This window comes from Boleophthalmus pectinirostris, unplaced genomic scaffold (genome assembly GCF_026225935.1).
Source record: "Boleophthalmus pectinirostris isolate CB_2022bp ecotype Guang Dong unplaced genomic scaffold, ASM2622593v1 HiC_scaffold_11, whole genome shotgun sequence".
NCBI classification, from domain to species: domain Eukaryota; kingdom Metazoa; phylum Chordata; class Actinopteri; order Gobiiformes; family Gobiidae; genus Boleophthalmus; species Boleophthalmus pectinirostris.
The window spans coordinates 22,525,652-22,539,475 of record NW_026570994.1 but is presented as its reverse complement, the minus strand read 5'-3'; the positions used below and the strand labels follow the sequence as shown (position 1 = coordinate 22,539,475).

Below are 13,824 nucleotides of genomic sequence, written 5' to 3'. Positions count from 1 at the left end.
GCGGACTCTTTCTTTGCCTTGAAAATGACGTTTTCAGACATAGGATATCACATTCGTGTCCTGAAAAACGTTTGTCTCGCTCTTGGAAATAAAGTAGGTTTTCATAATAAGCAGAAGTTTCCTGTCCAGGAGTAATTTGTGGACCAGTGCGTCAGTCTTTAGACCCTTCGTCTGCTTCAGTCGCGCCATCGCTGGAATGAATCTACAAGAATCACCTTAGTTTGGCTTCGCTGCTTTTCCCCTTGTCTTCTTCTTTCACCTCAAAAACGGACTTTCTTTTGCGGTGAACTGCTCCTGGATTCTTGTCGCCATCGCAACAAACTTTGTGCGAACTGCGAGGAAGATATAGGTCAAAAAAAGCCACTAAGAACTGTTGCGTTGGTGGAGTAAACAGCGTCTGTGTCGTACGTAAACCACGTACCGGCGGCGCAGGCAAGTCAGTTACACTAGAAACGTAGGGAGTTTGATTGACAGCCTGTCAGCTCACAGATAACGAGGCAGTGTCGTTATCTATTGGCAAATGTTTAGCCCCACCACGTCCAGAGTTGATGAATTTTTATTCTCTTTTTTTTTGGTCATCATAATTACAAGGCGACTGCATCTATAATCTATCACTGACAATTTGAAACAAAAAAAAATCCTCCATACAACCTTTAACTGAAGTGAATTAGAAAATAAAACCGATTTATATGAACTATTTGTTGTGTGATAATTGAACAAAACAAGAGCTCAGGTTTATGTCCAGAGATTTATTTGTGTTCGGCAAATTAAGAAAAAAAAATGAAATGAGGTGGGAAATAAACTAACGGGACAAACGTGACCTCAAACATGTCACAGACTAACGCAGATTTTGCTCGATTAAGGCTCCATCCACCGATTAATCGACTAAAATACTAAATGCAGTAATATTCCTCTGACGTGTGGCGTGTGCAGTGTGTCTGACAGTACGAACAGTCAAACACCAAACTCATCAATAAAGTCATGTTCCAGGTTTAAGTGAGAGAGTTTGGGTCAGATCCAGATGAGACAGTGAGTCCAGGAACATCCACCGGGAAAATCCACCGGGAAAATCCACCGGGAAAATCCACCGGGAAAATCCACCGGGAACATCCCTGGAGTCTGAGCTGAAGAGACGAGGTGTTAGAGAAATGAATATATGTAGGTCATATTCAGAGCAGAAGATTTAGAAACATCTGCAGTGGATCAGAACAAGTGTAAGAGCACAGAGACATGGACCTGGATTAAAACTGGTTTAGACCTGGTTTAGTCCTGGTTTAGACCTGGTTTAGACCTGGTTTAGACCTGGTTTAGACCTGGTTTAGACCTGGTTTAGACCTGGTTTAGACCTGGTTTAGTCCTGGTTTAGACCTGGTTTAGACCTGGTTTAGTCCTGGTTTAGACCTGGTTTAGTCCTGGTTTAGACCTGGTTTAGACCTGGTTTAGACCTCCTGGTTTAGACCTGGTTTAGACCTGGTTTAGTCCTGGTTTAGTCCTGGTTTTAGACCTGGTTTAGACCTGGTTAGACCTCCTGGTTTAGTCCTGGTTTAGACCTGGTTTAGTTTAGAGTTTAGTCCTGGTTTAGACCTGGTTTAGACCTGGTTTAGACCTTTAGGTTTAGACCTGGTTTTAGACCTGGTTTAGACCTGGTTTAGACCTGGTTTAGACCTCCTGGTTTAGACCTGGTTTAGACCTGGTTTAGACCTGGCCTGGTTTAGACCCTGGTTTAGTAGATTTAGACCTGGTTTAGTAGACTCCTGGTTTAGACCTGGTTTAGACCTGGTTTAGTCCTGGTTTAGACCTGCCTTTTAGTTTTTAGACCTGGTTTAGTCCTGTTTAGACCCATTTTAGTCCTGTTTAGTCCTGGTTTAGACCTGGTTTAGATCTGAAGCGGAGTGAACAGCTCCTTTTTCCTTTCGTTCAGTAGAAATCGGCGACTCCAGGTCTGAAATGATCCAAATGATTCTAGTGAAGGTGTGTGGAGTTTAAAAACCCAGTGGAGCTCTTCCTTCCTGCATAACCACAGGATATAACAGGTGGAACAGAGAGTTTTCATAATGTTTTGTGTGTTTAAATAAATGAAACAAAACCCAACTCCAGGTCTGTTTGTGATTAGAAACGACATTAGACCAGATCAGAAAACCGTGTGAATCTGCAGCGTTTTGTCAAATCTGTGGCTCAGACCCGATGAGTCGAGATAAGTTTTCATTAACAGCTGCATATTGTTCGTGTTTGAAGTCGTCATTGTTCGTTCCTCGAGGCGACGTCTTAATTTGAATCTTACGTAAGCTGCTGTGGTGCTGCTGCGGTTCTTTTTTTTTCTTTTTTTTTCTCGGGCTCAGAGGAGCGTCTGTCCTCGTCGCTCGGCTCCACGCTCCCTGAGGTCTGGGTTTGAGTTTAGCTCTGGGCTAAAACTCTAAAACTCTAAAAACTCTAAAACTCTAAAACTCTAAAACTCGGCCTCTGGGTTTGTTTGATGAATCTGCCCGGACCCGTCGACCCGGAGCAAAGCATGATGGGAAAAAAGACAGAAGAAGAGTGAAGGTTTAAAGGAGACGGATCGAGATGTTTTATGATTTATGATCTAGTTTTCTCTTCACAAACTGGTGTTGTAGCTCAGACCCGACGAATCCAGACCGAGACCAGACCGAGACCAAGACCAGACCAGACCACAGGGTCCAGAGACCGAGACCAGACCGAGACCACAGGGTCCAGAGACCGAGACCAGACCGAGACCACAGGGTCCAGAGACCGAGACCAACCGAGACCAGACCGAGACCACAGGGTCCAGAGACCGAGACCAAGACCAGACCGAGACCACAGGGTCCAGAGACCGAGACCAGACCGAGACCGAGACCAGACCGAGACCGAGACCAGAGACCGAGACCAGACTGAGACCACAGGGTCCAGAGACCGAGACCAGACCGAGACCACAGGGTCCAGAGACCGAGACCAGACCGAGACCACAGGGTCCAGAGACCGAGACCAGACCGAGACCACAGGGTCCAGAGACCGAGACCACAGGGTCCAGAGACCGAGACCACAGGGTCCAGAGACCGAGACCAGACCGAGACCACAGGGTCCAGAGACCAGGACAAGACCAAGACTTTTAAAGGTCAAAACCGAAACAAGACCGGGACAAGACCGAGACGAGACCGAGACAAGACCGAGATAAAAACGAGACAAGACCGAGACAAGACCGAGACAAGACCGAGACAAGACCGAGACAAGACCGAGACTAGACCGAGACAAGACCGAGACTAGACCGAGACAAAAACAAGACAAGAACGAGACCAAACCCCATCAAGACCGAGATGAGACCGAGACTTTTAAAGGTCAAGACCAAGACTGAGACAAGATTGTGAAAAGATTGAGACAAGATCGAGACAAGACCAAGACCAAGAGGTTTTAAAGTCATCTGTCCATGTTTGAGTAATATAGTGATCTCTCCCAGGCGAGGTCCTGGACCGGATCGGGTTTTAACAGTGTAGACCTGGTTCAGTCCTGGTTCAGTCCTGGTTTAGTCCTGGTTCAGTCCTGGTCCAGTCCTGGTTTAGTCCTGGTTTAGTCCAAGTCCGGTTCTGGTCCAGTCCTGGTCCAGTCCTGGTTTAGTCCTGGTTTAGTCCTAGTCCGGTTCCTGGTTTAGTCCTGTTTAGTCCTTTTCCTGGTCCAGTGGTCCTGGTCCTGTCTGGTCTGGTCAGTCCTGGTTTAGTCCTGGTTTAGTCCTGGTTCCAGTCCTGGTCAAGTCCTGGTTAGTCCTGAGTCCTGGTCCAGTCTGGTTCAGTCCTGGTTGTCCTGGTCAGTCCTGGTTCAGTCCTGGTTTCCTGGTTCAGTCCTGGTTTAGTCCTGGTTTAGTCCTGGTTTAGTCCTGGTCTAGTCCTGGTTTAGTCCTGGTCTAGTCCTGGTTAGTCCTGGTTTAGTCCTGGTTTAGTCCTGGTTCTCTGTTAAATCCGTTTCTTTCCTGTTAAATTAAATATGATTATTCTGATGCTTCGCCGCCGCAGCCGCTGCAGTCTCTTCTTCTTCTTCTCTTCTTCTTCTCTTTCTCCGTCTTCTTCTTCTTCTCTCTTTCATGTGCGGTGTGTTTTTGTTCTTGGCTCCGCCCCCTCGCTCTGGCGCCTCGTTAATATTCGCTCCACGCGCCGCATCAATAATCCACACGATTCCCACAAAGTCCACGAAGAAAAACCACGAGGACGAGAAGAGAAGAGACGCCAGAGCTCGGATTATGTCACCGACCAAACGGACGCCACGACCACCACGACCACGACCACACGACCACGACCACGACCACCACGACCACATCCACGACCACCACGACCACCACCACCACCACCACCACGACCACCACGACACACCACGACCGACCACGTCACACCACCCACCACCACGACCACAGCCACGACCACCACGACCACGACACGACCACGACGACACCACGTCCACGACCACCACGACCACGACCACGACACCACCACCACGACCACCACCACGACCACCACGACACCACGACCACGACCACCACGACCACCACGTCCACGACCACCACGACCACCCACGACCACGACCACCCACGACCACGACCACGACCACGACGACCACCACCACCACCACGACGACACCACGACCACCACGACCCACGACCACGACCACCACGACCACCACGACCACCACGACCACCATCCACGACCACCACGACCACGTCCACGACCACCACCACGACCCACCACCACGACCACCACGACCACCACGACACGACCACGTCCACGACCACGACCACCCACGACCACGACCACACCACGACCACCACGACCACACCACCACGACCACCACGACCACACCACGTCCACGACCACCACGACCACGCCACGACCACCACGACCACCACGTCCACGACCACACCACGACCACCACGACCACGACCACGACCACGACCACCACCACCACGACCACGTCACGACCACCACGACCACCACCACCACGACCACGTCCACCCACCACCACGACCACCACGTCCACGACCACCACGACCACCACGACGACCACCACGACCACCACGACCACGTCCACGACCACACGACCACGACCACGACCACCACGACCACGACCACCACGACCACCACGACCACCACGACCACGACGACCACGACCACGACCACGACGTCCACGACCACCACGACCACACACGACCACCACGACCACCACCACACCACCACGACCACGACCACGTCCACGACCACCACGACCACGTCCACGACCACCGTCCACACCACGTCCACCACGACCACGTCCACGAACCACCACGACCACGGACCACCACGACGACCACCACGACCACCACGACCACGACCACACCACGACCACGTCCACGACCACCACGAACACCACGTCCACGACCACCACGACCCACCACGACCACGTCCACGACCACCACGACCACAACCACGTCCACACCACCACGACGACGTCCACGACCACACGACCACCACCACCACCACCACGACCACTCCACGACCACCAAGACCACGACCACGTCCACCACGACCACGTCCACAACCACCACGACCACCACGTCCACGACCACCACGACCACGTCCACATCCACGACCACCACGACCACGACCACACCACCAGACCACGTCCACGACCACGTCCACCACCACGACACCACGACCAGTCCACGACCACCACGACCACACCACGACCACCACACCACCACGACCACTCCACGACCACCACACCACAGCCACGACACGTCCACGACCACGTCCACCACGACCACGACCACCACGACCACCACGACCACCACGACCACGACACCACGACCACGACCACCACCAACCACCGAACCACCACGACCACCACGTCCACCACGTCCACACCACACCACGACCACCACGTCCACACACGCCACGACCACCACCACGACCACGTCCACCACCACCACGACCACCACGACCACCACCACGTCCACGACCACGTCCACCACGACCACGTCCACCACCACATCCACGACACCACACGACCACGACCACCACCACGACCACCACCACCACGACCACCACCACCACGTCCACGACCACCACCACGTCCACGACCACCACCACGACCAGTCCACGACCACCACGACCACCACCACCACCACACCACCACCACCACGTCCACCACCACGACCACCACGACCACCACGACCATCCACGACCACCACGACCACGTCCACGATCCACGACCACCACGACCACCACGACCACGACCACCACGACAGATTCAAATGTTCCACAGTACGGCTTTAAAGAGCATGAATTACACTGGCTCATGATCTGTGGACTGAACCAGGACTAAATGAGGATTGAAGAAGGACTAAACCAGGACTAAACCAGGACTAAAACAGCACTAAACCAGGACTAAACCAGGACTAAAACAGGACTAAAACAGGACTAAACCAGGACTAAACCACAGGACTAAACAGGACTAAACCAGGACTAAACCAGGACTAAACCAGGACTAAAACAGGAATAAAACAGGACTAAACCAGGACTAAAACAGGACTAGACTATGACTTAACCAGGGACTAAACCCAGGACTAAAACTGGACTAAATGAAGACTAATCCATGACTAAGCCAGGACTTAATCAGGTCTATGGAAACTAGAGCCCGACCGATATGGATTTTGTTGTGGCCGATATGAAACCGATATAATGATAGTTGGAGCTGCCGATATAATCGCCGATATATTTAGTGATGTAAAAATTCACTGTAAATCTTGAACTGATTAAAAAACTTAGGTTTGGCTCTAGTTGATTCTAAATTGGGTTTATTTAGGCAACATTTATTGTTATTTTGACTCTTTACATCATATTTACAGACAGTAGTTTGGCCTAATGGCATTTTTGCATCACATTCTAGCTACTAGTGATGGGGATTCCAGTTTTTTTTTTTTTTTTTTTGGAGAACCGGCTCTTTTGGCTCGGCTCACTAAAGCAGCTGGCTCTTTCGGCTCCCAAGCGACTCTTGAGATTGTTTTGTTGCAAACAGGACTAAACCAGAACTGAACCAGGACTGAGTGTCGGGACTCGGTTTCTATCTCTCTCCTGCACTCGGGCCCAAGATTTAGTCCTGGTTTATTCATTTTATGCTGAACTGCAGCCAAATATGCACTTTTTTTTTTATCCTATGCACACGCAGATTTCTGAAAGTTTCGTTTTCAGCCGCTGCTGCTGTCAAACTACGGGTCGACATGCGACATGAAGAGAAAAAGTGAGAAAAAAGAGAAAACACGGCTCCCGAATAAGAAACATGCTCCTGTTGTTCGCTTCAAAGATCGGATCTAAGAGCCGCTTCGATAACTCCTAGCTAGTAAACTACCGCTATTAGCCTTTAGCCGTAAATGCTGCGCACCGCGGTAATTAATTATATGCATAAATGTGGATCATTCACACGTCTATTCACAGCTCATTTACATATCAATACTGGTCCAGTAACAAATATACGGCCAATATAAACACTTTACAATAGACCAATAGAAAACAGCCTGTTTATGTGCGGGAGCTACAGCAGCTAACCGCTAACAAAACCTAAACTAGCTTCAAAGTCGATGTATTTCCAACACTCACCGCTCACACAGGCTCCTCCCACATCACACAGGCTCCTCCCACATCACAAGTCTGAACTAATAAATGTCCTTTTAATCCAGACTCAAACCGATTGTCCGAAAAAGAAAATAATCTCAGTGTTGCGCACGTCTGCGGGTGTAAACAAACACACGCGAGTGAAGTGACGTCACTCTGTGGTGTGTTCAGGGACAGTACGGACACAGACACAGACAAGTTACACCACAGATAAATACTGACGCAGAGCCACATATTAGGACATTTATCTGTCTGTAAATTGGATTAAATGAACAGAATGTAGAGAGTCTAAGCTTTATAACGAGGTATAACATGCCCACGTGAAATATCGGCTCATATCAGCAAGCATATCGGCCGATAGCCGATATGTCTCCAGGTGCCCATATTGGCCGATAATATCGGCCAGCCGATATATCGGTCGGGCTCTAATGGAAACACTAATTAGGACTAAGGCAGGACTAAACTAGGTCTAGACCAGGTCCAAACCAAGACTCAACTAAAACTGCAGCAGGATTAAGGACAATGATAAAATGACTAAACACGGACAAAAAACAGGACTAAGGTGAGACTAAACCAGGACTAAACCAGGACTAAACCAAATCCTAACCCTCATATATTGTTGGTTTGATCAACAACAAAAAATCTGACCTAAATTCCCGTCTACATTTGACTTTCCTCGAATTTGAGACGTCTTCAATTTCAAATCGAGCTGAAGAATAAAATTTTTAATGGTCATTGAAATTTCTGTTTGATTATGGTTCAGTCTGCAGCTTCACGAACGATTTAAAAACCTCCTTTCACCATTTGAAAAAAAATATAAAAATAAAACCAAATCAGGATTAAATTACAGAGAAAAAACAGGACTAAACCAACACTGAACCAGGACTGAACCAGGACTGAACCAAGACTGAACCAGACTGAACCAGGAATAAAACAGGAATAAAACTGTACTAGACCAGGACTAAATGAGGACTAAACCAGGACTAAACCAAGACTAAACCAAGACTAAACCAGGACTGAACCAGGACTGAACCAGGACTAAACCAGGACTAAACCAGACTAAACCAGGACTAAACCAGGACTGAAACAGGACTGAACCAGGACAACCAGGACTAAACCAGAATAAAACAGGATAAACTAACCAGGACTAAACCAGGACTAAACCAGAAACCAGGACTAAACCAGGACTAACCAGGACTAAACAGGACTAAACCAGGACTAAACCAGGACTAAGCAGGTCTCTGTGTTGGTGTCGTGTGTTGTGGAGAGTAAAGTGCTGTTGTCTTGTGTTTGCGCTGAGCTTTGAGGCTCTGTTTTTAGATCCTCTAATCAGCTGAAACAGACCAAGCAAAAGAACTAAACCAGGACTAAACCAGGACTAAACCAGGACTAGAACCAAACATGTTCTCATTTTTAATTTTAATTGATCTTAAATGGACACATATTTGCCAAATTCACTGCAAAATAATGTGAATTGTGCGTATGAATGGACTTTGCAATATTTTGGACTGTGCAATAATGAACTGCAGTATTTTCAAATGTGCAATAATGAGTGAGCAATAATTGAAACTGTGCAATATTTTAGTGTGTTTACATTTATGTTGTGTCATATTTATCCATTAACACGCTCAACTAAATAAATAAATAAATAAACTAAACCTGGACTAATACAGGACTAAACCAGGGCCAAACCAGGACTAAACCAGGACTAATCCAGAGACTAAACTAAAAGGACTAAACAGGGACTGAACCAGGACTAAACCAGGCTCAACTAAGAGTAAGCCACAAGGACTAAACCAGGACTAAAGCAGAGACTAAACTAAAAGGATTAAACAGGGTCTAAACCAGGTCTAAACCAGGTCTAAACCAGGACTAAACCAGGACTAAACCAGGACTGAACCAGGACTAAACGAGGGCTAAACCAGGACTAAACGAGGGCTAAAGCAGGACTAAAACAGGCACATCTAGGAGTAAACCACAAGGACTAAATGAGGACTAAACCAGGACTAATCCAGAGACTAAACCAAGACTAATCCAGAGACTAAACTAAAAGGACTAAACCAGGACTGAAACTAAACAGGACTAAACCAGGACTAAACCAGGACTAACCAGACCAGGACTAAATGAAAGGACTAAACAGGGACAACCAGGACTAAACCAGGACTAAACCAGGACTAAAAGACTAAAACAGGACAGGACTAAACCAGGACTAAACCAGGACTAAACCAGGACTAAACCAGGACTAATCCAGAGACTAAACTAAAAGGACTAAACAGGGACTAAACCAGGACTAAACCAGGACTAAACCAGACTAAACAGACTAAACCAGGATAAACCAGGACTAAACAGACTAAAGGAAAAGGACTAAACAACCAGAGACTAAAGGACTAAACCAGGACTAATCCAGAGACTAAACTAAAAGGATTAAACAGGGACTAAACCAGGACTGAATCAGGACTGAACCAGGACTGAACCAGGACTAAACCAGGACTAAACTAACCAGGACTAAACAGGACTGAACCAGGACTAAACCAGGACTGAGACCAGGACTAAACCAGGACTGAACCAGGACTGAACCAGGACTGAACCAGGACTAAACCAGGACTAAACCAGGACTAAACCAGGACTAAACCAGGACTGAACCAGGATTATTTAGCCCTGAACGACACTTAAACATTTTTGCTGTACATATTTTTACTGGACACTTTATATATATATTAATTCCCTGGTCTTTATAATAAAACAGTCCGGTCGTGTTTATTTCAGCCTCAGTCTCAGATGGACGAGACTCGCGGGTGTAAATCTGTCCTTTTGGCTTCGCTCGATCGATCTGTTTTCTATTGATAAACCCACGGCGGCCGCGCTTCCTCTTCTCATTCTGCTTTTGTTTATTCGCAGGTCATTTACGCGCTGAACACCAAGAACGACGAGCACGAGGAGGAGATCGAGTCGCTCAAAGAAGCTCACGAAGACGAGGTACCAAATATTCATGTCAAAACGTCGCAAAATATTACAGTATCGTGACAAAGTTCAGCACAAAAAAATATGGAACTTTTTTATTATTTTTATTATTCTACTTTTTTGAGATGGACGAGTTTATGGATCTACACAAGCAGAAGTTTTATGAGTTTAATTTGCCTTTTTTTTTTTTTTTTTTTTTTTTTTTTACATGCAAGACCACCTTGTTTCCTCGTCTTTTTCTCTACATAAATAGTAGTTTTTGCATGAGCGCCCCCTGCAGGTGTCGTCCTGTGAGTGCAGATTTGTCCATTTCTAGTAAAAATAACAGTAGTTGTGGTAAAATCTTTTCTTAAAATATCATGATTTTAACTGTGTTTTGGTCAAGTGACTTGTACGGTGTTGCAAATCAGGTCATTTAAAATGTTCCACAATATGGCATTATTTATTGTTTTTACATTTTCTACCAACAACAAACACCTGCAAATACTATAATTTAAAAAAAAAGTTTTTTATTGAATTAATCTTGAAAAAACAGCATTTTCTTCACAATGAATAAGAACCAAGTCTAAGCCAGGACTAAACCTGAACTAAACCAGGTCTAAGCCAGGACTAAACCTGAACTAAACCAAGTCTAAGCCAGGACTAAACCTGAAAACCTCTAAAGAACTAAACCAGGTAAACCAGGTCTAAACTGCTAAAACCAGGTCTAAACCTGAACTAAACCTGAACTAAACCAGGACTAAACCTGAACTAAACAGGACTAAACCTGAACTAAACCAGGTCTAACCCAGGACTAAACCTGAACTAAACCAGGTCTAAGCCAGGACTAAACCTGAACTAAACCAGGTCTAGCCCAGGACTAAACTGAACTAAACCAGGTCTATTTTAGGACTAAACCCGGACAAAACCAGGTATAGCCCAGGACTAAACCCGATCTAAACCAGGTCTATTTATGACTAAACCCGTCCTAAACCAGGTCTAGCCCAGGACTAAACCCGGCCTAAACCAGGTCTATTTTAGGACTAAACTCGTTCTAAATCTGGTCTAGCCCACAACTAAACCCAGCTTAAACCAGGTCTAGTCCAGGACTAAACCTGACCTAAATCAAGTCTATTTTTAGGACTAAACCCGTCCTAAACCAAGTCTATTTTAGGATTAAGCCCTGATCTAAACCAGGTTTAGCCCAGGACTAAACCCAAACTAAAGCAGGTCTAGCCCAGGTCTGAACCCAAACTAAAGCAGGTCTAGCCCAGGTCTGAACCCAAACTAAAGCAGGTCTAGCCCAGGACTAAACCCAAACTAAACCAGGTCTAGCCCAGGACTAAACCCAAACTAAACCAGGTCTAGCCCAGGTCTAAACCCGACTTAAACCAGGTCTATTTTAGGTCTGAACCCGGCCTAAACCCGACCTTAATCAGGTCTAGCCCAGGACTAGATCTGGACAGACCTACTGTCCTACGGGCGACAATAGAACGTTTGTCCACTGATCTGAAGGTTGGTGGTTCGAATCCCTCCACAGACCCGCAGGCTGGAGGTGTGATTCCAGATCCCACAGATGAATGCTGTTGTTGTGTCCTTGGGCAAGATGCTTAACCCTTTTCGCCCCCAGTGTCCGTGTACACTGGTGTGTGATGTTCTAAACAGGTTCCTTGTTGTAAAGATACTTTGAGCCTTGAAGGTGGAGAAGTGCTGTATCAAAAATGTGATTATTTACCAATTACTGCTCAGACCTGGTTTGAGTCCTGGTCTGGTCTGGTCTGGTCTGGTCTGGTCTGGTCTTGTTGATCATTATGGAGTAAGAAGCTGTCAAAAATATTTGTGCGCGTAAAATAGAAATCCGTGCATATTTGTCTGTAGTTGCGCATAAAATAAATATTTGTAAACTCTTAAATGAGTCCAGTCGTACATAAAATATATTGTGTGTATTTTTATCCATCAGAATACGAATTGAAAAATTACGACGTCATGAATTACAATCACCAAATGAAAATTTACGATTACACTTTCATCAGTACGAATACGAATTCACAGACGGAACTTTACTGTCAAAAATACATCATCACTTCACAGACATTATTCATCGAGCAGAAGAAACATCGATCAAGATCAAGACTGAGCAGCTCAAGTTTGTATCAGAGTAAAAACAGAGTAAAAACAGAGTAAAAACAGAGTAAAAACAGAGTAAAAACAGAGTAAAAACAGAGTGGCTGTAGTCGTGAATGTTTTAATCTAAACATACAGAGAACCTGATATTTGTTAATTAGTCCCTGGGATAACGTTACGTCTGATGTTTCCAACTGGCTCCACTATGTTTTCTAACATTTAGGTGCAATTTCCCGTTCAGAGGAAGTGTTTCTACACAATATTATACAGCAGCGTTCGGTTCCCGAATTCAAGACATTTTTACAATAGATTTTAATGAACCCACTTGTTGTTCTGTTGTAGCTTCTTGTGCTTTTACTCTGTTTTTACTCTGTTTTTACTCTGTTTTTACTCTGATACAAACTTGAGCTGCACAGTCTTGATCTTGATCGATGTTTCTTCTGCTCGATGAATAATGTCTGTGAAGTGATGACGTATTTTTGACAGTAAAGTTCCGTCTGTGAATTCGTATTCGTACTGATGAAGCGTAATCGTAAATTTTCATTTCGGTGATTGTAATTCATGACGTCGTAATTTTTCAATTCGTATTCTGATGGATAAAATACACACAATATATTTTATGTACGACTGGACTCATTTGAGAGTTTACAAATATTTATTTTATGCGCAACTACAGCCAAATATGCACGGATTTCTATTTTACGCGCACGAATATTTTTGACAGCTTCTTACTCCATATGATCTCCTCTCCTTCTTGTGGAGTCCTAGTTTCTTCCTGGTCCAGCTTCTGAGCCTCTGCAGCTCAGAGGAACATCCAGAAGAACTCGCCTGGACTCTGGACTCAGTTAAACGAGCCCGAGCTTCGTACCTCCTCCTCAGGCGAGTTTTGTCCTTCCACAGTCGCTTTTTCCATCGCGAGTGGGATTTTAAACTCCTCCCACAGGTCAGGATCTTCTCCATCAGCTCCAAGGACACAGGACGGATCTTTGGTTTAGTCCTTCTACTTTAATTCTGAAATACACAGATTCTTGGATTAGTTCAGCAGCTCAGATTTCAACCAAAAGCTCCGATGTGAGTTATTAAAAGAACTGAAAAGCATTATTATAAATTCACCCGACAAAACTGCCCACGACAC

At 46.1% G+C, this 13,824-nt stretch overlaps 1 protein-coding gene across 1 annotated transcript in view; it reads left to right on the top strand.

Moving 5' to 3' along the window:
• LOC110165691 (protein FAM184A-like) overlaps nt 1-13,824 on the top strand; it is a 96,150-nt gene that overhangs the window by 14,450 nt on the left and 67,876 nt on the right. The window contains exon 2 of the mRNA XM_055165937.1: nt 10,524-10,601. Coding sequence (XP_055021912.1) covers nt 10,524-10,601 — 78 coding nt within the window. The remainder of the gene's footprint in view (nt 1-10,523; nt 10,602-13,824) is intronic.